General features: G+C 41.6%; 1 protein-coding gene and 1 non-coding gene across 8 annotated transcripts in view; one reads left to right on the top strand and one right to left on the bottom strand.

Moving 5' to 3' along the window:
- Positions 1 to 25,039, bottom strand: part of GARNL3 (GTPase activating Rap/RanGAP domain like 3) — a 166,437-nt gene that overhangs the window by 93,330 nt on the left and 48,068 nt on the right. For 2 of the 7 annotated variants that reach the window (XM_060411783.1, XM_060411781.1), the window contains exon 1: positions 2,922 to 4,721. The exons of the other annotated variants lie outside the window; for them this stretch is intronic. In XM_060411783.1, coding sequence (XP_060267766.1) covers positions 2,922 to 2,939 — 18 coding nt within the window. In that variant the 5' untranslated portion in view covers positions 2,940 to 4,721. Of the gene's footprint in view, positions 1 to 2,921; positions 4,722 to 25,039 lie in introns of those variants that run through there. 7 annotated transcript variants of the gene reach the window in all.
- Positions 1,394 to 1,500, top strand: LOC114114160 (U6 spliceosomal RNA). Its single transcript, XR_003588999.1, has one exon. It is a non-coding gene; the product is annotated as a U6 spliceosomal RNA (small nuclear RNA).

The raw sequence follows: 25,039 nt of genomic DNA on the forward strand, positions 1-25,039 counted from the left end.
TCCCTTACTAGTGAGCAAGACCACAACTAGAGAATGCCTTTATTTGCTGAAGAACAGCCTGAGAGGTTCAGAAACAAAGCAGAGGGCAGGCAGTCTGAGGTCTCGCCCCTCCGAGGCCAGCAGAGAGGAGGGAGCTGGCCAGTCTCCTCACACAGGAATATATCTGGCTCTTTGTTATTCTTTGGGAGAAAGGTCCAAAAAGGACATTCCCAAGCATTCTCTGACCTTTGCAAGTGCTCTGTTGACCAGTTCAGTGACCAGTAAGATGTTTTTTATTGGATCAATCCAGACCTGCACTCCTGAAGGATGGAATGAGGTAGAGGGGTACAATAAGGACGTGGATAACAAGGAGAAAGAAAGTCCTTCTAGAGGTCATTAGAGAGAACAGCACAGACACTACAATAAATATCAGTGGGTTACTCTCCCCTGGTAAAGGGAAAAAGACTCAAGGGTTGGGAATACAAATGAAACCCAATTCGCTGGGAGAAGTAACAAAATGGAACAACACAATAAAGACAATAAGACAATAAATCGTGAAAAAGAAAGGCAAAGTAATAAGTATTCATGGTCAGTTGGGAGGAAACTGGTGAGAGAATAATAAAATCAGAAGGTAGAACTTAGGAGAAAAGTATCAAAATGTAAAAGTAATGGTACATGGGTAAAGAGATCTACTCACTCCCAAAATATAATAATTATAGACCTTTATTCTAAGATAAAACTATTATAAATAGATGGAGTTTCTAAAATTATAATAGGGGATTTAGTATATTTTTCTCTGATAGGTCAAAGCAAAACTAGTAAGAAATTACAGAGAAATCAAACAATAAAATCAATAAGCATGATTTAGTAGACATATACAGAATTTATCAAGGTACAAACAGAAAATACATACCTTTTAAGGCCATCTATTAAAGCTGTAAAAACTGACCAAATACTGGATAGAAAACCAGCATGAATAAATTCGACAAAAGAAACTGCACAGATGATTTTTTAGTACAGTGCAACTACATGAGAAATTAATGTCAAAAGGATACGGAAAGGAAATTTTAAAGCATACATCTGAAAAAACTCTTGGGTCAAGTAGGAAAACTAAGATTGGACACTATGCAGACATCAACAATAAGAACAGAACCTATCAAAACAGATAATGGGAGAGATGTTGTATTTACAGGAAAATTCGTATTTCTAAATGATTTCATTATTAAATAAGAAAGAATAAAAACAATAAACTAAAGCATTAACTTCTAGAAGATACAAAAAGAACAATGAGATACACCCAGGGAAAACAAGGGCAAGGAATCAATAAAAGATCAGAGCAGAAATTATAGATTTAGAAAGACAGTAGAATCAATAAACACATCAGGCCAGGAAGCCTGATCCTGAAAAGCAAAGAGTGCTCACTTTGGGAGCACATATACTAAAACTGGAACAGTACAGAGAAGATGAGCATGGCCCCTGAGTAAGGATGACATGAAAATTTGTGAAGCATTCCATATCTTTATAAATTAAGACTTTGTGATTAACAGATACACACTACTGTACATAAAACAGAGAAACAACAAACATTTACTGTATGGCACAGGGAACTATATTCAGAATCTTATAATAATCTATAATGGAAAATAATATGAAAATATATATATACATAAATATGTATATACATAAAATGTTAGGTCTATGAATCAAAGCAAATTGGAAGCGGTGAAACAGGAGATGGCAAGAGTGAACATCAACATTTTAGGAATCAGTGAACTAAAATGGACTGCAATGTGTGAATTTAACTCAGATGACCATAAGGTCTACTACTATGGGCAAGAATCATAGTCATCATAGTCAACAAAAGAGTCCAAAATGCAGTACTTGGATGTAATCTCAAAAATGACAGAATGATCTCTGCTTGTTTTCAAGGCAAACCATTCAATATCACAGTTATCCAACTCTGTGCCCCGACCAGTAACCCTGGAGAAGCTGAAGTTGAACGTTTCTATGAAGACCTACAAGATCTAGAACTAACACCCAAAAAAGATGTTCTCTTCATTATAGGGGACTGGAAAGCAAAAGTAGGAAGTCAAGAGATATCTGGAGTAACAGGCAAATTTGGCCTCAGAGTACAAAACAAAGCAGGTCAAAGGCTAACAGAGTTTTGCCAAGAGAACAAACTGGTCATAGCAAACATCCTCTTCCAACAACATAAGAGATGACTCTACACATGGACATCAATATATGGTCAATATAGAAATCAGACTGATTATATTCTTTGCAGCCAAAGATGGAGAAGCTCTATATAGTCAGCAAAAACAAGACCAGAAGCTGACTGTGGCTCAGATCATGAACTCCTTATTGCCAAATTCAGACTTAAATTGAAGAAAGTAGAGAAAATCACTAGACCATTCAGGTATGACCTAAATCAAATCCCTTATGATTATACAGTGGAAGTGAGAAATAGATTTAAGGGCCTAGATCTGATAGACAGAGTGCCTGAAGAACTATGGATGGAGGTTCATGACACTGTACAGGAGGCAGTGATCAATTCCATCACCAAGAAAAAGAAATGCAAAAAAAGGCAAGATGGTTGTCTGACGAGGCCTTACAAATAGCTGAGAAAAGAAGAGAAGGTAAAGGCAAAGGAGAAAAGGAAGATATACCCATTTGAATGCAGAGTTCCAAAGAATAGCAAGGAGAGATAAGAAAGCCTTCCTTAGTGATCAATGCAAAAAAAATAGAGGAAAACAACAGAATGGGAAAGATTAGAGAGCTCTTCAAGAAAATTAGAAATGTCAAGGGAATATTTCATGTAAAGATGAGCACAATAAAGGACAGAAATGGTATGGACCTAACAGAAGCAGAAATCAAGAAGAGGTGGCAAGAATACACAGAAGAACAGTACAAAAATGATCTTCAGTACACAGATGACCACTCACCATTCTAGAGCCAGACATCCTAGAATGCGAAGTTCAGTGGGCCTTAGGAAGCATCACTATGAACAAAGCTAATGGAGGTGATGGAATTCCAGTTGAGCTATTTCAAATCCTGAAAGGTGATGCTGTGAAAGTGCTGCACTCATTATGCCAGCAAATCTGCAAAACTCAGCAGTGGCCACAGGACTAGAAAAGGTCAGTTTTCATTCCAATCCCAAAGAAAGGCAATGCCAAGAATGCTCAAAATACCACACATTTGAACTCATCTCACACACTAGCAAAGTAATGCTCAGAATTCTTCAAGCCAGGCTTCAACAGTACATGAACTGTGAACTTCCAGATGTTCAGGCTGGATTTGGAAAAGGCAGAGGAACCAGAGATCAAATTGCCAACATCCGCTGGATCATGGAAAAAGCAAGAGAGTTCTGGAAAAACATTTACTGCTTTATTGACTTTGCCAAAGCCTTTGACTGTGTGGATCATAACAAACTGTGGAAAATTCTGAAAGAGATGGGAATACCAGACCATCTGACCTGCCTCTTGAAAAATCTGTATGCAGGTCAGGAAGCAACAGTTAGGACTGGACATGGAACAACAAACTGACTCCAAATGGGGAAAAGAGTACGTCAAAGCTGTATATTGTCACCCTGCTTATTAACTTACATGCAGAGTACATCAGGCAAAATGCCAGGCTGGATGAATCACAAGCTGGAATCAAGATTGCTGGGAGAAATATAAAAAACCTCAGATATGCAGATGACACCACCCTTATGGCAGAAAGCGAAGAAGAACTAAAGGACTTCTTGATGAAAGTGAAAGAGAAGAGTGAAAATTTGGCTTAAAACTCAACATTCAGAAAAGTAAGATCATAGCATCCAGTCCATCACTGCATGGTAAATAGATGGGGAAACAGTGAGAGACTTTTTTTTTTTGGCTCCAAAATCACTGCAGATGGTGACTGCAGCCATGAAATTAAAAGATGCTTGCTCCTTGGAAGAAAAGCTATGATCAACTTAGACAGAATATTAAAAAGCAAAGACATTACTTTACCAACAAAGGTCCATCTAGTCAAAGCTATGGTTTTTCCAGTGGTCATGTACAGATGTGAGAGTTGGACTATAAAGAAAGCTGAGTGCCAAAGAATTGATGCTTTTGAACTGTGGTGTTAGAGAAGACTCTTGAGAGTCCCTTGGACTGTAGGGGATACAACTAGTCAATCCTAAAGGAAATCAATCCTGAATATTCATTGGAAGGACTAATGTTGAACCTGAAGTTCCATTACTTTAGCCACCTGATGCAAAGAACCAGCTCACTGGAAAAGACCCTGATGCTGGGAATGATTGAAGGTGGGAGGAGAAGGGGACAACAGAGGATGAGGTCGTTGGATGGCATCACCGACTCGATGGACATGAGTTTGAGTAGGCTCCAGGAGTTGGTGATGGACAGGGAAGCCTGGTGTGCTGCAGTCCATGGGGTCATAAATAGTTGGATATGACTGATCGACTGAACTGAATACACATAACTGAATCACTCTGCTGTACACCTGAAACTAACACAATATGTAAATCAACCATATTTCAATAAAGTAAAAAGCAAAGAAAAACACAAATATATGGATTGATAATAAATAAAATTGCTAAAAAGAAAAGAGATTTTTTAAAGATGTGAGAGAATATCATATGAGACTATGCAAATATTACCAAAAACTTCAGTGAAATGGAAAATTTCTAGGAAAATATACATAATGAAGATTATTTTAAAAAGAGAAAGAAACCTGAATATACTAATAACTGTAGAACTGAAGAGGTTGTCAGACCACTGCCCCAAAGAGGCAGCCCTGGCTCAGAGAGTCTTTGAGGAGGGGAAGGGTCTTGTCCTTACCTACCAGCCATACCCTCACTCACAGTAATGCAGTTTCCCTAGAGAAGAAGCAAATAGCCGAGTTCTTTTCTATTTGTTTTGGTACACAAGTTCAGGGAAATGTATTAACATACATATATACGTATTTTTTTTAATATGGACTATTTTTTTGAACGTTTTACAATACTGTTTCTGTTTTGGTTTGTTTGTTGATTTCTTTTTTTTTTTTTTTGGCCACAAGATGTGAAGTCATTGCTCTCTGACCAGGGATTGAACCCTCACCCCCTGTGTTGGAAGATGAAGTCTTAACCACTAGACGGTCAGGGAAGTCCCCTAACAAATATTCAACATCAGTAATGTTAAGAAGAAAAGACAAGCTCTTTATGTTATTTACTTTATTTTGTCTAACATCTCTAATCTGGTCATACACCACATACACCAAAGGCTCAGTGCTGGGGAGCACTGAGCCTGAGAGAGAAAGGGGAAAAAGCAAATCAAATCATCAGTTAGGCTCTGCCCAGCCCTGCAAGGGATTCCTTTAGAGATCCTGCACTGGCCAGTACTGGGCCACTAGCCCCATTTAGATCTAATTTTAAATGAATTGAGATAAAGTAAAAACCACCCAGTTCCTCTGTGGCACTGTCCAAATTTCAAGTGCTCAGTAGCCCCAGGTGGTGGCCACACTGGACAGAGCAAATGACAAATTTCCACAGTCATGGAAAGTTCTAATGGACAGGACTGTGTGACATGCTGGACCTTGATGCAACTCTGGGTGACCAAGATCAATTCAGTTTCTCAGGCTGAATCACCTCCAGCTACTTGAGTACACTAAAAAATGGTGGAAATTCATGTAATTTAGTATCTGCAGTAGAGGCTTTGTTCCAATCTCAGCTAAACTGATTCACTGAACACTGAACAGTGTTTAATGTCTTACATGTTTTATTTCTGGAAAAAAGTAATCTCCAAGCGCTTATAACCATCTGTATGATTCAACTAATTAACGTAAAAAAAAAAAAAAACCAGGAAGAATAAAGTGGTATTCATAAAGTACTATAAATAAAAGTATTATTAGCTTAATATTAGAGGCAGTTAGATGAGAATATTTCCTAAATTAATACAAATACATGAATTTTCAGAAACATAAGGCTCTTCTCCTCTCCACTGAATTGCTTTGTTTATTTGGGCTGATGTCTGTTTCTACACCTACAGAAGTGCTAGGATTCCCTGTGATTTCTGCTTATCACGCCCTGGGTACTTGACATTCAGGTATATATAAGTCGCAGAAACAGTATTTTAATCTACGGAAAGATCTTTTAACCGTTATGTAAGTTACATCTTTAAAAATAAGATTTCAGATTTCTATCCCCCATTGCCAACTCCTTTCTTTGACACGAGTGGTTACAAGTGTAGGTTTTAGCATCCAACTTATCAGGTTCAGTTCCACATTTACTAGCTGTGTGACCTTGGGCAAATCACTTGATTTTTCCTCTCTAAGTTTCATTTTCCTTATTTCTAAAATGAGGACAAAAAATAAAATAAAATGAAGACAATGACTGTAGCCACTTCTAGGTTTGGGGAGAGAATTCAATAATATAAAACATGGAATGATCCTAGAATAGTGTCTGGACATAGAATGTGTTCAATCATGTTATAACAACATGCATTTTAATAACAGTATGGTAATGATTAATATAAAAGGCCCTAATTATTGCTAGTATGATTAAAACATTTCAATGAGGCATTTAAACTCTTGGAAAGTCTGTTTAAATGTTTGCCGCTCTTCCAACATTATTGAGAACCTATTTCCCCAGGCCTGTACTAACTGCTGGATTTATAAAGACAAATGCAACATGATCTGTGCCCTAGAGGAACATAGAGCCTAATGGGAGAGACAGACACACACAAATAAACAGATAAATCACACACAACCTGGTTAAATGCCAGAGTACAGAAGAAAGTACGGGGCACAGGGGGAGGTCAGATGCTGCAGAGATCTGCCTGAGGGAGCTGAAGGTCTTGTTGTTATTATGCAATTCATTTATTTATTTTTAAAATATTTACTTATTTATTTGCTAGGCTATGACGGGTTTTAGTTGTGGCACTCAGAATCTTTTCAGTTTTGGCATGCAAACTCCTAGCTGTGGCATATGGCATCTAGTTCCCTGATCAGGGATAGAACTGGGCCCCTTGCATTGGGAGCACAGTCTTAACCACTGGGCAACCAGGGAAGTCCTCAGTTCAGTTCAGTCGCTCAGTTGTGTTCGACTCTTTGCGATCCCATGAATCACAGCACGCCAGGCCTCCCTGTCCACCACCAACTCCCGGAGTTCACTCAGACTCACATCCATCGAGTCAGTGATACCATCCAGCCATCTCATCCTCTGTCGTCCCCTTCTCCTCCTGTCCCCAGTCCCTCCCAGCATCAGAGTCTTTTCCAATGAGTCAACTCTTCGCATGAGATGGCCAAAGTACTGGAGCTTCAGCTTTAGCATCATTCCTCCCAAAGAAATCCCAGGGTTGATCTCCTTCAGAATGGACTGGTTGGATCTCCTTGCAGTCCAAGGGACTCTCAAGAGTCTTCTCCAACACCACAGTTCAAAAGCATCAATTCTTCGGCGCTTAGCCTTCTTCATAGTCCAACTCTCACATCCATACATGACCACAGGAAAAACCGTAACCTTGACTAGATGGACCTTAGTCAGCAAAGTAATGTCTCTGCTTTTGAATATACTATCTAGGTTGGTCATAACTTTTCTTCCAAGGAGTAAGCGTCTTTTAATTTCATGGCTGCAATCACCATCTGCAGTGATTTTGGAGCCCCCAAAAATAAAGTCTGACACTGTTTCCACTGTTTCCTCATCTGTTTTCCATGAAGTGATGGGACCAGATGCATGATCTTCGTTTTCTGAATGTTGAGCTTTAAGCCAACTTTTTCACTCTCCTCTTTCACTTTCATCAAGAGGCTTTTTAGTTCCTCTTCACTTTCCGCCATAAGGGTGGTGTCATCTGCATATCTGAGGTTATTGATATTTCTCCCGGCAATCTTGATTCCAGCTTGTGTTTCTTCCAGTCCAGCGTTTCTCATGATGTACTCTGCATAGAAGTTAAATAAGCAGGGTGACAATATACAGCCTTGACGTACTCCTTTTCCTATTTGGAACCAGTCTGTTGTTTCATGTCCAGTTCTAACTGCTGCTTCCTGACCTGCATACAGATTTCTCAAGAGGCAGGTTAGGTGGTCTGGTATTCCCATCTCTTTCAGAATTTTCCACAGCTTATTGTGATCCACACAATCAAAGGCTTTGGCATAGTCAATAAAGCAGAAATAGATCTTTTCTGGAACTCTCTTGCTTTTTCCATGATCCAGTGGATGTTGGCAATTTGATCTCTGGTTCCTCTGCCTTTTCTAAAACCAGCTTGAACATCAGGAAGTTCACGGTTCACGTATTGCTGAAGCCAGGCTTGGAGAATTTTGAGCATTGGTGGCTCAGAGGTTAAAGCATCTGCCTCCAATGTGGGAGACCTAGGTTCGATCCCTGGGTTGGGAAGATCCCCTGGAGAAGGAAATGGCAATCCACTCCAGTATTCTTGCCTGGAGAATCCCATGGATGGAGAAGCCTAGTAGGTTACAGTCCACAGGGTCGCAAAGAGTCGGACATGACTGAGCGACTTCACCTTACTAGCATGTGAGATGAGTGCAATTGTGCGGTAGTTTGAGTATTCTTTGGCATTGCCTTTCTTTGGGATTGGAATGAAAACTGACCTTTTCCAGTCCTGTGGCCATTGCTGAGTTTTCCAAATTTGCTGGCATATTGAGTGCAGCACTTTCACAGCATCATCTTTCAGGATTTGAAACAGCTCAACTGGAGTTCCATCACCTCCACTAGCTTTGTTTGTAGCGATGCTTTCCAAGGCCCACTTGACTTCACATTCCAGAATGTCTGGCTCTAGATTAGTGATCACACCATCATGATTATCTGGGTCGTGAAGATCTTTTTTGTACAGTTCTTTTGTGTATTCTTGCCACCTCTTCTTAATATCTTCTCCTTCTGTTAGATCCATAGCATTTCTGTCCTTTATCGAGCCCATCTTTGCATGAAATGTTCCCTTGGTATCTCTCATTTTCTTGAAGAGATCTCTAGTCATTCCCATTCTGTTGTTTTCCTCTATTTCTTTGCATTGATCACTGAAGAAGGCTTTCTTATCTCTTCTTGCTATTCTTTGGAACACTGCATTCAGATGCTTATATCTTTCCTTTTCTCCTTTGCTTTTCACCTCTCTTCTTTTCACAGCTATTTGTAAGGGAAGTCCTACTATAATGCAACTTATTCTAGAAGATGTATAGGACCTTTAAGAAATGATTTCCAACATAAGCAGATTTTAAAAACTACCAATACTGGTCAAGCAGACCATCTGCATATGCAAATCAGACATGTACACACACACACACACACACACACACATCTGACTTAGAAATACTCAGAAGGGAAGAAAGAGATTCAAAATGTCTGCATCAAAAAAAAGGCGGGGAGATGATGCCTGAACATGGGTGGAAGGAGCCATCCCCTGACTGGATCCCTTCTCCTGGTGACTCTTGGTCACTTCCACTGCCTGAAGGGACAGGTCAGAGGGGATGTTCTCTTGCTCCCACTCTTTCCTTCATCCTATTATGCCTGTGCAAAGGGGCGGGAAAAAGACTTGGGAGGTTGGGTAGCTAGAGTGCTGAGCACCAGGGTGCATGTCAGAGTACCTAAATCGGTTAGAAGAGTCTCCAACAAGGATGATAAACGTTGGCTGGGTCCAGCAGGGTCCTGGATTTGGGCTCAGACTTATCATCCACATCTCTGGCCACCATCCTCAGCAAACTCTACATCCATCACAGTGATCTCTCTGATGTCTTGAGCTCACACCCTTCTGCTTTCTCAAATCTAACGACCTCACTTGATTTCATGACTGCCATCCATCCCCAAGACCCCAAACCCATTCTCACCCACACTAGTAGAGTGTTGTCATCATAATACCTGATGTAGAACCCACTCTGGCTCTTTCTGGTACACATGCTAGCTGGGGATCTGTGGTTAATCATGTCAACACTGCATTTACAAACCCCTGAGTCAAATCCCAGCTCTCAATCACCCCCTACTAAGTAAACTCACTCTCTCCTTCTGCATCCAAAGAATCAAGTTTCCATGTGGCTAGGACTACGACAAGCTCATGCTCCCTGACCATGGCTAGATCCTCACGACCACTCTCCAGTTCTTTTACCCATTTCTTTTTTACTTCCCATTATATCTCCCATCTTGGTCCTGACTTATCAATCACCAAGTCATCACTCTGGAAACACATTTTCTTCCAAGCAGTGACTTTTCCACCTATTCTATTGAGAAATCTGAGGTAAGTCAGCACGAGTATTCTACTCTAACCTTTGATCTCGAAGTATATCTATCCATCTTGGCTTCTTCATTAAAATAATATCTGACTAGCAGTCTCTGATACTCAAATTCCCAGTAAAATATCTGGGAAGATTCAGCACAAAAGATGACAATTCATGAATCTGAGACTGATTTCCCAACCTATGGCCAGAATATCACGACATTTTCTACCTATTCTATGGCCAATGGAGAAGAACAGGGACACTGACTGTTGGCTGAAACAGAACAAATCTGTGGTCATCACAGAAAGCTGGACGGCAATTTATTTTCTCTCCCCCATTTCCTTTGGGCTAAGAAACCCTGGGTCTATATAAAGAGTAACAATAAAACACTGGGAATCATCTTTTTACTGCATGAGCACTGCATTTTAAGGTAGCCCTAGCCACTCCAGCACCTCTTTTTTCTCTCCAAGAAAACATTGAGTAAGATGGGGACAGGGAGAGAGACAAAGTCTATGTTAGAAAATGCAGCCTTGGGACATCCCTGGTGGTCCAGTGGGTAAGAATCTGCACTCCAAATGCAGGGGGCCAAGTTCCATCCCTGGTCAGGGAACTAGATCCCACATGCCACAGCTAAAGGTCCCGTGTGCTGCAGCTGATGATCAAAGATCTTAAGTACTGCAACTAAGACACAGTGCAAACAAGTAAAAAGATAAAAAGATAGAAAATGAAGTCTTCATAAGTGAAGGGCCATAGGCAGGGAGAGAGACAGGAAGGGTCCTGGTAGCAGAGCACCCTGGGGGACACAGTTTTGTCAATATGCCAAGCAAGTGGTCAGACCAAAGTGTGGTTGGGTATGGGGGGATTCCACCTTTGTAATCTTCAACCGATTCTTTACACAGAGGGTGTCTTCTCAAGGTTATGTAAAGAGCTAGGCAAACATTAATATTCCTCTTCCAACCAGACTGCTACCCATAGCCCTCTAAGTCCTGGCTATATTTATAAAAGACGCTTGCTCCTTGGAAGAAAAGTTATGACCAACCTAGATAGCATATTGAAAAGCAGAGACATTACTTTGCCAACAAAGGTCTGTCTAGTCAAGGCTATGGTTTTTCCAGTGGTCATGTATGGATGTGAGAATTGAACTGTGAAGAAGGCTGAGTACCGAAGAATTGATGCTTTTGAACTGTGGTGTTGGAGAAGACTCTTGAGAGTCCCTTGGACTGCAAGGAGATCCAACGAGTGCATTCTGAAGGAGATCAGCCCTGGGATTTCTTTGGAGGGAATGACGCTGAAGCTGAATCTCTAGTACTTTGGCCACCTCATGAGAAGAGTTGACTCATTGGAAAAGACTCTGATGCTGGGAGGGATTGGGGGCAGGAGGAGAAGGGGACGACAAAGGATGAGATGGCTGGATGGCATCACTGACTTGATAGATGTGAGTCTGAGTGAACTCTGGGAGTTGGTGATGGACAGGGAGGCCTGGCATGCTGCGATTCATGGGGTTGCAAAGGGTCAGACACGACTGAGCGACTGAACTGAACTGAACTGAACTGATATGTATAAATTCTAGAGCCACCAGTTCAGAGAAGCAAAAAAGCCAAGCATGGAGGACATCTTCTCCCTTTCCAGCAGAGCTTTACTAGAGAAACACCAACCAGACCCTGGATAGTGATCAGGGAGCTTTGCATAACCACCAGCCATCCAGATGTTTGGTTCAGAGAAGCTGCGGTACCCAAAAGGACAACGAGAGCTCAGGGTCAGTTGTACATTTTGTATGTTGACAATAAAAGGTCTGAATAACTCTTTGTGTTTGTCTCAAGATTCTGTATTATAAAAAGGAAAAAAAAATCACAAACATGGGAGTTATTTAAAATAATGCTACATATGATCCTGAAAACTGAAAAAAAGAAGCACATCATTTTTTACTATGAAACCAAAATAAAAGATTTAAAAAGCAGCTGTTGTCCTCAATAAGACAGAGGACAATTTTTACAATAAGTGGGTAAAGCTTGTGGAAGTGGGCAAGATAAATGAGGACCAAAAAATGCAAATATAGGATTAAAAAATGTAGGATTACAATTAAAAATCCTCATCAGAGGAGGAAAATGAAATGTTTATTGTACAAAACAGAGACAGTAATATGTTTATCATTTGAGATGCCTTCCCAGAATGAAGAGGAACAAAATATAAAATAATGAGAACGAAAAGGCAGTGACAGAGGACAGAGGAAAAAGACCTTCCTTACTCTTTCAAGAGGGAAAATGAGCAATAATCAAATATACATCTGAAGAAACTATTCATCCATGACATAAGACCTGGGTTGAAGAATCACAAAGATGCAAGATTTTAGGCAAAATTGCTGAGAAGAGAAAGACATAGAGAAACTATGGGAAACATTTTAAAAATAAAAGAAGAAAGTCTGAGAAAGATCAAGATAGGAAAAGTTACTAAGAAAGAAAATAAACTAAACTGTCACAGGCTTCTTTCTGAACACTAAAAGGCAGAAAGGAACTGTTCTGGCTTGAATGGTGTTCCCTGTGCTCCCACCCCAATCCCCATCCCCCACCCCAAACATCTTTGCATCCACCCGGAATCTCAAAATGTGCCCCTATTTGCAAAGAGGGTCTTTGCAGATGCAGTTAGATAAGTTAAGATGAGTTCACTGGATTAGGGTGGGACTGAAGTCCAATGGCTGGTGTCTCTCTCTCTGTTTTTTAATTAATTAATTTGGTTGCTCCAGGTCTTAGCTGTAGCATGTGAGATCTAGTTCCTTGACCAGAGACTGAACCCATACCCCCTGCATTGGGAGCTCGGAGTCTTAACCACTGGATCACCAGGGAAGCCCCAGCTGGTGTCTTTATAAGAGAAAAGAGGGTGATGCAGATACAGAAATGCAGGCTACGAGGCCATGTGATGCAGAAGCAGAAACTGAGTGGCGCAGCTACAAGGCAAGGATGTCAGGGATTACTGGCAACCCCTGAAGCTGGAGGAGGCGAGGGACGGTTTTCCCTCGAACCTTCAGAGGGAGTGTAGCCCTGCCAACATCTGACTTCAGACTTCTAGCCTCCAGAACTATGAGAGAATAAATCTCCGTTGTTTTAAGTCATTTCTGTGTTCATGCTAGGTCGCTTCAGTCATGTCTAACTAAGGATCTTTGATCTTTGTTGCAGCAAGAAAACTCTTAGTTGAAGCGTGTAGGATCTAGTGCCCTGACCAGGGATCGAACCTGGGTCCTCTGCATTGGGAGTGGGAAGTCTTAACCACTGGACCACCAGGTAGGCCCTTTATTGTTCTTCTTTACTTAAAAACAAAGTAGTCTCTGGACTTCCCTGGATATCAAATGATAAACCTATAAGAAGTTCAGTCATTTTCACAATGGAAGATTGTGGGGGGAAAAAAGCACACTATTTGGCTCATTCCAGATATGCCAAATCAGAGCCTGAACCTTAAATAAATTCCACAAGTGATTTTTATGCACAGTAAGGGGTACTAGAGGGCATCCCAGGTGGCGCAGTGGTAAAGAATCTATCTGTCAATGAAGGAGACACAAGAGATGGTGTGGGTTTTATTCCTAGGTCAGAAAAATCCCCTGGGGGAGAAAATGGCAACCCACTCTAATATTCTTGTCTGGAGAATCGCATGGACAGAGGAGGCTGGTGGGCTACAGCCTACGGGGTCACAGAGTTGGATACAACTGAGCATGCGCACATGATGACAACAACAAGGGGGCATTGGAGCACAGCTTATAACAATGGGGAGATCACAGAACTTTTAAATAAATGTAACCTACTGTGCAGAAGATGGGAGAGGGACAGGCTCAACAACTTACAAGCTGTGTGACTTTGGACAAGTTAATTGATCTCTTTGAACTTCAGTAACCTCATCTATATAATGGGGGTAACAAAAGTATCCATAAAACTATCAGGTAGTTGTGAAATTCATATGAGTACATACGAAAAGTGAAAGTGTTAGCTGCTCAGTCGTGTCCACTCTTTGTGACCCTGTGACTGTAGCCTGCCAGGCTCCTCTGTCCATGGAACTCTCCAGGCAAGAATACTGGAATGGGTAGCCATTCCTTTCTCTAGGGGATCCTCCTGACCCAGGGATCCAACCCAGGTCTCCTGTGTTGCAGGCAGATTCTTTACCATCTGAGCTACCAGGGAAGTCCCATGAATACATAATACATATTTTCATGCATACATATATACAAATCTATGTCTATCTCTCTCTCTTCTCAAAAGACTGTCTGGCATTGTACATGCACATCCATGTGAATAAGAGAAACTTAGCCAGGAAATCTATTGAGAATATAAAACCAACAGGATTTGGTAAGAGACTGGATGTGGGCTTTGGGTGATTTCCTGGTTTCTGAAATTAGCAATGGTTAAGAAGGTAAAGCCATTCCCTAGCAGTGTGGTAGGGTAAAGAGGGACGACTGAGTTCAGTAGCGGCCCTTTTAAGGTTCAGTTGCCCATAGGGATGTCCTGTAGGCATATGAACAGATGGCCTTAGATGCTGTGGATAGAGACCTGGAAAGCATATAGGGATCTGTGAGTCACCAGCCTGAAGACTGGTACCTGAAGCCATGAGGGTAGGAAAGATCACGAGGAAGAGCAGACCAGGTGAGAAAGTTGTCTTGAAACAGTACCCTGAGAAGCATCCAAATGGGAGGATCAGATGGGAAAGAAGGACTCCCTAAAAGAAGCAGAGGAGGTATAGCAGAGATGCAGGGGAAAAACACGAGAGCGCAGAGGCACTGGGGGAGGGGAACGTGTTAAGAGGGCGCATGCGCAGAAAGGTCCGTGAGCTAAAGCCTAGATGCGTCATCTAGACTTGGTAGCACGAAGGTCTTTAGTGACCTTGGCAAGTGCAGGCTTAGTGGGAACAAGAAAGGAGAGAGTTCAAAGGCGAATTCAAAAGAGAATTAGTGGAACTATCGCAGGGATCGAAAAGAGAATTTAGAGTGGCTGAAATGTATTCCTAAAGTAATGATAAAGTCTTCACATCTATTCAGCAAACACAGCTTGAAACTATATTTTAAAACACTGCAACATAAAGATAACTGCAAAAGACCAATTAAAAGACTGAGGCCAAAAAATGTACAATCCTTTTCTTACACATAAAGGAGCCCAAAGTAATGGCTTTAATTAACTATGTAAAATACTTCAATATAAAAAATTAGAATATTAGTTGTGGCGTGAAACTGGGGGCCCTTTTTGGTAAGTTGGTCACAGCAGGTGACACCAGGTTTGGGCATGATTTTTCCCTAAATTCACCCAGTGGGGGGAATTGGGGAGCAAATTTTAGACCTCACAGATCTTCTCTCTTTCTACCAAGAGAGTGAAGCTGCCACCTGGAGATAGAGGTATCCCCCAAGGAAACAGGACTTGCCCTGAGACAGAAGAAAGCTGAAGACAAGGGTCTCAGCTTGGGGCGGCTGAGAGAGACCCAGATGAAGCCTCAGATACTCTGGGTCCTGCAGCCCTGGGGGAAATCTGTCCCAAGTTGTCTGCCAGGAGGCTGCTAATAAGTTAAAACTGTTAGACTTAGTTCTGAGGGTCTAACAAAGAGCTATAAATGTTCAGAGACCATATGGTGAAAGGTTGGCAAAAAGGTAAGATTCCTTTTCAAGGTAATACCACTAAAAGAAGTAAAAGGATGGCTTTCAAATCTTTGGGTGTGTGTTCATGGCTGCCAAGTACTACATCAAGAAAAAGTTATTTGGCTGCACTGGGTCTTAGTTGCAGCATGCAGGATCTAGTTCCTTGACCAGGGATTGAACCCGGGCCCCCTGCATTGGAAGCTTGAAGTCTTAACTGCTGGATCACCAGATGAATTCCGAGTACTACATCTTTGATCATGCATGCAAGCATGCTAAGTCGCTTCAGTCGTGTCTGACTCTTTGTGACCTTATGGACTGTAACCTGCTAGGCTCCTCTGTCCATGGGATTCTCCCGGCAAGAATCCTGGAGTGGGTTGCCATTCCCTTCTTCAGTCTTTGATCATAGACCTGCCTAAATAAATAAGTAAATACTGGTTCTTAAAAATACCTTCCAGAAAAGAAAATACTTTGTATTCATAAAAACAGTGTTTGTTGTTCAGTCGCTCAGTTGTGTCCGACTTTTCGCGACCCATGGCCTGTAAAACACCAGGCTTCCCTGTCCATCACTATTTTCTAGAGTTTGCTCAAACTCATGTCCATTGAGATGGTGATGTCATAGTTTTGCTCAAGCTTCAGATTTATTTTGCTACAACTGATGATATATACCGCCAAGCCTTGTTGTACTAAAAGTTGAGGGGGTCACATGACAGGACTGGTGTAAGGCAGAGGTCACTTTGGCACGAGTGAGAAGTGAGAGGCAATAGATATTATCAAGCAGGCACCAAGAAAGACTGGGTGTCTGAGACACACATGAGAATTTTCCTCCATAGTATACAAGAGATCACAGGTAGAAAACTCAATTTGCTGTGAAGAATTAACCAATAATCAGTATGCCAACAGTTTGTATATCTGGTTACAAAAAATATAAACTGTTGTATTAAACACTGAGCAAAATTTGAAAGTATTTATTTGTGTTTAAATATTTATTTATTTGGCTGTTCCAGGTCTTAGTTGTGGCATGTGGGGTCTAGTTCCCTGACCAGGGATCAAACCCGGACCCCCTGCATTGAGAGCAAAGAGTCTCAGCCACTGGACCACCAGGCAAGTCCTGAAAGTATTTTTATAGTGCACCAGGGACCTATATCCCACCAGCTGAAGACCACTGGAGTCACAGAACAAAGACCCCAGGGTTCCAGAAGAAGGTGCAGGAGCCAGAGATTGTGAGCTGATTTGACAGTGCAGTGGCAGGAGGGAGGGTCACCCCAAGGAGGATGTGGGGGCACACAGGAACGGGAGACTTGTGTGGCCACCAGCAACCTGGCATGAGCTGCCCAGGCCTGTGGGGGAGGGAGTGGAACGTTTGCAGTTCTAGTTTTGAAACTAGAGAGCACACTGGTGCCAAAAATCCCTGGAGTGGCTGTTTCCAGGGTTGATTTTGTCTGGAAAAACTTGGAGGACTTGTCTGATATTCTTATTATAGTGTGTGTTTAGCTAGTTGATTTGGAAGACTTTTGGACCCCAATTAACACAGGGCTCAGTGCTTAAGGCAGTCACCAAATAGCTAGGCAGGAGATGCTAATTCTCCCCAGGTGTAGTTGATCCTAGGAAAATAGGTCACAGAAGCCCTGATCAAAAAGTAGGGGAGGGAGGAGACAAGGGTCAAAACCATTCTGTGAACTAGGTTACCCTCAATGGGGGACAGAGGATGTGCTGCTAAGAGCTAGAAGCTGAACACAAAAAATATATTTTTATGCTCTACCTTACTTTTTAGAAAAGATTTAAAGCATCTTACTGAGATATATCTCACTCAAAGGAGAAAATTAGATACAAAACAAATTTAGAACAAGGGAAAATTAGGTGTGGGTAAATAAACTGAAAACAAGAGAACAAGATTAGGCTGCCTGTTATAGAGTCCTTTAAGGCTGTTCAAGGCAAGCCATAAATAGGGTCCTGAGCGTCCTAGAGGCCAGAGCAAAGAGGAAAAAGCCCATTTAGAGGATTTCCACTGCATATAAGGTTAACAACGAAGCTGCTTTTTGGTCCTGGGAAAATTTTTCTCACAGGCTGTCTTAAAGGAGACACTGCAACAGACTGAGAAATCCTCAAGAGCTTCCTTGCAAGCGACATACCATCCAGAGTCACATGGCTCTTTTCTGATCTGCCCATCAGTGCAGGCTAAAGGCATAACACACAGGCACAGATCAAGAAAAACTCTTGCTTTTCTAAGAGAGGCCAAGAAAAGTGGTCCCTCTAAAGTGCAGGCCAAGTGTTTGCACCTACATTATGGTTGGGCCTAAACCAGGAATTAAATTTAAAACATTTCACACGGACATTTCTTAGGTAATTTTTTTTGAACATTCTTCCTAAAATCAAACTTTTGTTAAGATTTGGACCTAAGAGAGTTTGAAATTATATATTTCAGCTAAGACTTAAAGCAGAGCTACTCTATGCTGTTGATTAAGGACAGAGATGGGTTCCCCAGGTGGTGCTCGTGGTAAAGAACCTCCCTGCCAATGCAGGAGACGTAAGAGACATGGGTTTGATCCCTGAGGCAGGAAGATCCCCTTTAGGAGGGCATGGCAACCTACTCTGGTATTCTCGACTGGAGAATCCCATGGACAGAGGAGCCTGGGGGGCTGAAGTTCACAGGGTCGTACAGAGTCGGACACGACTGAAGCGACTTAGCACACACGCATCCAAGGGCAGAGACGTTTGCTCTAACAATCAACCCAATTTCCTTAGAAAACAGCCTAGGCTCATAGGCTGAGAGATTAAGTACAGGGGCTCTTAGAGTCAGACAGATCTGGGCTTAAATGTTACCTCTACTAGCTGTGGTATCTCTCTGCGATCATCTGATAAATGGGAGTCCATTCACGTCCACCAACATTTTCTGAGCAGCCACAGTGTGTGATGAAATAAAAAACTGTCGATGGTTGTTTGGGAGAATAGGTAAATGCATCTAAAATATTTAGCTCATTGACTGGTACATAGTAAACATTCAATAAACAGCAAAACTAATAAACATCATAAAATTTCTAGGTCCATTCTAACACATAAACATGACTAAGGTCTCAAAGTTCTGCATTACTAAAAATGGTTGCAATAATTTTAGTCTGGAAAATGTTCAATGTAAGCATTACCAACCATCCACAAAGGCATCAAAATATCAAAAAGAGCACCACAGTTTCTAACCATGTTAACTCGCTGATGCACACATGTGTGCAAAGTTGCTTCTCACTCTTTGCAACCCCATGAACTGCAGCTCACCAGGCTCCTTTGTCCATGGTATTCTTGAGGCAAGAATACTGGAGTGGGTGCCACACCCTCCTCCAGGGGATCTTCCTGACTCAGGGATCGAACCTGAGTCCCTTATGTCTCCTACACTGGCAGGCAGGTTCTTTACACTAGCACCACCTGGGAAGCCCCAATTCATTGATAATTCCAAGATAAATGTTATATCTTGTGGTACCTACATGAGTCAACCTGTTATCAAAGCCTTAGATATAAGCCAGTTAAATAATAGAGAACATCTGCCAAAATTATGATTCTAGTTGTAGAAGATAGAAGTCATGATGTTTTGATGTTCCTAGGGGAGATATTCTGGTACCTTCACTCATTTCTCAATTCGGTGATACTACATAGAATATAATTCTCCCATAAAATGCCTCTGAAAACAAAAAGCCTACTCAACCCTGAATAGAGAACAAAACTCTGCTGTATTAGGGATGCTGGGCAGGCAGCTAAATCACTCATTAGCCAAGAATCATCTAAAGCACAACAGTCCCACAGGCGTAATTCAAGTTCGTGCCTGAGCGAAAATATAAATGACTATATATCAGACTTCAAAAGCTGTCACACAGTCAAAACCTCAGATATTAAAATCTGCAGATGCCAATCAAGTTCATGACAAACCTTTCTTCTGGCTGCACTCAGTATAGCCAGGTATCCTTTGAGGCCACTCTGAGTTCAAAACAACAAAACCATGCTATCCTCATGGAGAGACATTTATACATTTCTTTCTGATATACCAGGGGAGCAGGCAGCTGGTCCAAATGCAGGCTTGACTCATTTGAGTGCAACTTTAAAAAGGAATGGACAATATGCATGTGTGCTAAGTTGCCTCAGTCATGTCTGACTCTTTGTGACCCCATGGGCTGTAACCCACCAGTCTCCTCTGACCATGGGATTCTCCAGGCTAGAATACTGGAGTGGGTTGTCATGCCCTCCTCCAAGGGGTCTTTCTGACCCAAGGATCAAACCCGAGTCTCTTACGTCTCCTGCACTGGCAGGCCGGTTCTTTACCACTAGTGCCACCTGGGAAGGCCAATGGACAATATACCCTCCTGTTTTATCCTGGATTTGAAATTACCTGCAGATTGTGGCTTCCCTAGAATTACCCAGATGTAGGCTTATGTGAGGATCAGCAGCTGGGCTTGGAAAGGAGAGGCCCATACGGTGCCCATACCATTCATCATTTGTAACACATCAGTTTCTTACCCATTGGGTCAAAGGCCAAGAAAAGATCAATAAAAGCTACAAATAATCTTATGCTTTTCCTGACAGATTTTGATATGAAGCAATGAAGAATGGTCAATGGGGTAATAGCTGTGCCTTGCTTAGAATGCTGCCACGAGAGACCAGACTTTCAATTCATCAAGAAGAAAAACGGCAAACATTTCAGACGGAATGCACTGCAAACTGATGAGTCTAACTATATTGGGGAGGGGGGAAATCATAGAAGCTTGTTTTTCCTTTTCTTTCTTTATTTTTGATGGGTTAGACTATTCTCTAATTCCAACCAAACTGAACCATTCATTCATTCAATTAATTTTTACTAAGTAACTAAAGCTAAGCACTGTGGTTGGTATGAGGGACACAGTGGTAAATCAAGAGCCTTGATTCCTGTTTTTAGAGGGTTTATAATTCATAACATTTTTTATGGAATTTAAAAAAGTGCCAGGGATAACAGTCTACCTGCAGAAGATGACATTTTAACCAGGTGCTTTTAGATGGAGCTTTTAAATCATCTACTCTATGAGGAAATATTATAGACATATTGGAGGCTTCCTTCTCAGCTCATGCTCTTTGAAACTGACTCTTCCCATATCCTTTCCAAAGAGAATCTGCCCACAAACTTTGCTGAGGGGGTCTAGGAGGCCACATTTATACCACATGACACCCCCCCCCCCCACCACCACCCTACCTTGAACTCAACTGTTTGAATCAAGGATAGATAACTGGACCTGCGGAATCAATACATAACATTCGTTTTGGAATTTGAAATTAGGGTCCGATGAATGGACTACAGTGGACACAGGGACTGTAACACTAGGGGTGGGGTGGGGGACTAGAAGTCAATTTAGTAATTTTAAAAAAACTGAATGAGAATTTAGTATATGCCAGGGCCTAGAAATCTCAAGAAAGACACAGTTTCCACCCTCCCCTCTAGTGGATGAGAGGATAGTTAGTAAACAAATATTGATTGTGATAAACACCATTAAGTAAATAAAGAGGATGCTGAGTTAGAGACCTCCATAATGAGGAGGATGATTTCAGCGAGGGTGATTGGGGAGGCCTCCCTGAGAAGATGGCATTTAAGCTGAGATCAGCGGTGAGCAACGCTGGGAAAGCCCATTCCAGGAAGAGGGAAGAGCACATGCAAAGGACAGGTAGGAACTCAAATTGTTCTAGAGGGGAAAATTAGGCCACCGAAGCACAGTGAGTGAGCAGCTTGTGGGAAGGTGGGAGAGGAAGGCAGAACAGGGACCATGAAGGATCTCTTTGGGCTTTGTAAAGGGTCTGGGCTTGCACTGCAATGGGCCACAGAAGAGATTTATAAAAGAAAAGATACTATATTGCCAACATTTTAAAACATCACTTAAGCACATATCTGTATACCAATGTTGACAGTAACATTATTCATAAGAGCTAATCAATAGGTGAATGGAAAAACAAAATGTGGTATATACACATGATGGAATATTATTCAGCTAGAAAAAGGAATGGAATTCCGATATATGTGACAACATGGATAAACCCCCAAAATATTGAAATAAATCAGACAAAAAAAGGGCAAAAGGTGTATAATTCCACATAGAATAGGTAAATTCATTGAGACAGAAGATAAAACAGAGGTTGCAAGGGAGCAGGGGGGATGGGGAGTCATTGTTTAATGGGTACAATGTCTATCTGGAATGATGAGAAATGTTCTGAAAGTAGATAGTGCTGATGGTTGCATAACCCAGCGAATATATATAATGGGCCTGAATTGTACACTTAAAAATGGTAAATTTTATTTTGTGACTATTTCACCATGATAAAAAGAAGTATTAATAAAAACAAACAAACACCGCTGCTGGGAGAAAATGGACTGGAGAGAGGCAACTGTGCTGTCGCAGAAGCTGGCGTGCAGAGAGGAGACTGGTACTGACATGCAGAGCAAAGTGAAGCAGAGAAACCACAGGGGCCGAGAGAAACAAGAAGAGCTGCCTGATGGCTTCCCAGTCACATGCAGCCCAGCTGTGATTCCTGCAGTGCATTCCAGCGAAATCCTCCCACACCCTTTCTGTGAATTACGTTATATTGGAGCTGGACTGAGTGGATCTCCATCCCTTGCAAGGAAACCATCCCTGATTCAGGTAGGGAACACAGCTAAGATGCAGCCTGGAGACTCAAAGTTTGAGGCCGCTGGATTCTAAAGCCAGACTACATCCAGCTCCAGGAGAGCAGAGCAGTTGGCTTTTTCCTCCCCGCTCAGTGTCGGGCACCGTGCCTGCCCCATGGTGGGAGCCTTCGACCCACAGCTGTTGAATTAGGGCTGAGAAACTCACCTGTGCGTCTGTAGAGTAGGCGTCTGAGTGCCATGGTCTCTCACCAAATGTATACTCAACTGAAGCCTAGGGAACCAAGCCCCTGCATCCCCCTCATTGCTGATCTGAATGGTCAGTTTCACCCTTCACAAGGACTTCTACCTAATTCACTGAACATCAGAAGAAGTTTATGCTAAAATTTTGATTTTACAGAATCCCAAGGACCCCTCTACAAACACCCAAGATCGACTGGGTTCCCAACAATATTCATCAAATCAAGTGTAAGAAAAATTGAACTGGCTTTCTCACGAACATAGGACACATTATATGGTTTTTAATTTGATAATAATCTGTGTTCATAGATGGGAGAAAACATCTCCTTCCTTAAAATGCTGGAGTCAGAATCTCAAGAGATCCTCACACGCAAAACTGGAACTTGCTCACTGCATCATTCCCAACCCTTGTAACCTCTGGTGGTGGTGTTCAGTCTCTCAGTCGTGTCCGACTCTTTGCGACCCCATGGACTGCAGCACGCCAGGCCTCCCTGTCCCTCATCTCCTGAAGTTTTGCAACCTCTAGCACATGTCATCCAACTTGGGAAAACTAGAAATGACCTGATTTTACATAAGGAGGAAAACTGTTCCACAGATCATTGTTGATCACCTTACTGGTCTATCTATCACACATGGATTAAAATGTTAACAACATAACAAGAAGATACTTATAAAATGCAGTTAAATGAAAAAGGAGGCATGCGAAAGTAAATACATAATTTGATTACAACCATGTAGAAATGGCACTTATAGCTATACAAGTTGGAAGGTATCAAAAGCAGATGAAAATACTTGCTGCAAGGTGGTGAAATTATACATAGAATTTTAAACTGTATTTAAAATTTACTTTAAAATATTTACAAAGTCAGTTATAAACACACACACACACACACACACACAAACTGAGCTGGTCAGTGAGCTGCCTTATCAAGCTGGGGATAACTGATGACCAGTCAGGGATTCTGTAAAGCAGGGTTTTTCCAAGGGTGGTTCTGGCAACAGTGGCATCAACCTTACCTGGGAACTTGTTAGAAATGCAAACTCTGAGTTAATCCCGACTTACTGAATTTGAAACTCTGGGGATGGCATCCAGCAATTTGTTTTAGTAAGTTCACCAGGTGATTCTGATGCCTGTTCAAGCTAGAAAGCACTTCTCTCATGTATGTTCCCAGTCTGATATTCTGTGATTTCCACAAGTCTATAAAGGGTCCATCCTACACACCTATGTTGTCTCCCCTAAACAACACTCTATTTATAAGAGCTCCATACTACTTACTAGATCAGGTTCAAAGTCTTCACCTGAGAGTCAACATCCTACTTGTGCTATCAAATTTCATCTTTTCCACTATGGTTAGTTAACAGGGACTGTGCTTCTGTGCATCATCTCATACAGTCCTCCTGACAACCCTATAAAATAGATAATACTAATAAACCCCATTTCATAGATAAGAAAACTGAGGCCAATCATACAACTAGTAAATGCTGGAACAAGAATGACTTCCAAGCACAAACTCTTAGGCACCACTGAGGTTCAGCGATGTTTACAGAGATAATAAGTAAGGGAACTGGTATATGAAGCCAGGCCTGTCTGATTTCAAAGCCTACCCACTGTGTAACCACTGAGCTCTTTAGCCCTGTACTCTCTGCTGGGCAGGACCATGTGCTCATTGCCCTTCAAATCATCGTTGCCAAGAATCATGCTGTTTGCAAATATCCTCTGTCTATCTTCCTTGTCGCCAACTCACATCCCACAGCCTCCAGAAGGCCTTCCAGGCTGCTTCCCTGAGATGCCTAGCCAGAAGGGGTTGCTCCCTCCTTCTCCCAACCCCCACCAGCGCCTGTCTGTGCGCTTCTCACAATATTTACCAGTTCTGAATTAGCCATGCACACGCTTCTTCAGTAGAGGTGGTGGTGGTCTGAGCTGGCATGGTATCACCAGTGACTGACATAGAACACACACTAACCAAGTCAACCAGGGTGTCTTTTATGTGACTAAATGCATTCTTTAGGTATATTATGTATCTTATCTGCCCAGTAGGAGGACAGCAGGAGCCTTAGAAACAAGGACTTAATCTTTTACTTAATGCATATTTCCAAGAATATACCTGGGCCAGGTACACAGTCAAACCTGTAATATATACTTGAATTCAAGTAGAATGCTACTTGTACATGATTCCAGTACATAAATTTTTCTACTTTTTAAACCCTGCAATTAATGCAGCCTATATTAATACTTTACAAATGGATCCCATTAACTGAGTTTTTGTAAATAGAAATAATAAATTTAATGTTTTTAATAGTTAAATATTAACCAAGAAAATTTTATGAGCATATTTTCCTGAAAATTAGTTCAAATTTCCATGCAACTGGGGAAAAAACTCACAATTCTGTCTTTTAAAAAACTGAGGCTATGATAAAAAGAA

This window comes from Ovis aries, chromosome 3, assembly GCF_016772045.2.
Source record: "Ovis aries strain OAR_USU_Benz2616 breed Rambouillet chromosome 3, ARS-UI_Ramb_v3.0, whole genome shotgun sequence".
Lineage (NCBI taxonomy): Eukaryota > Metazoa > Chordata > Mammalia > Artiodactyla > Bovidae > Ovis > Ovis aries.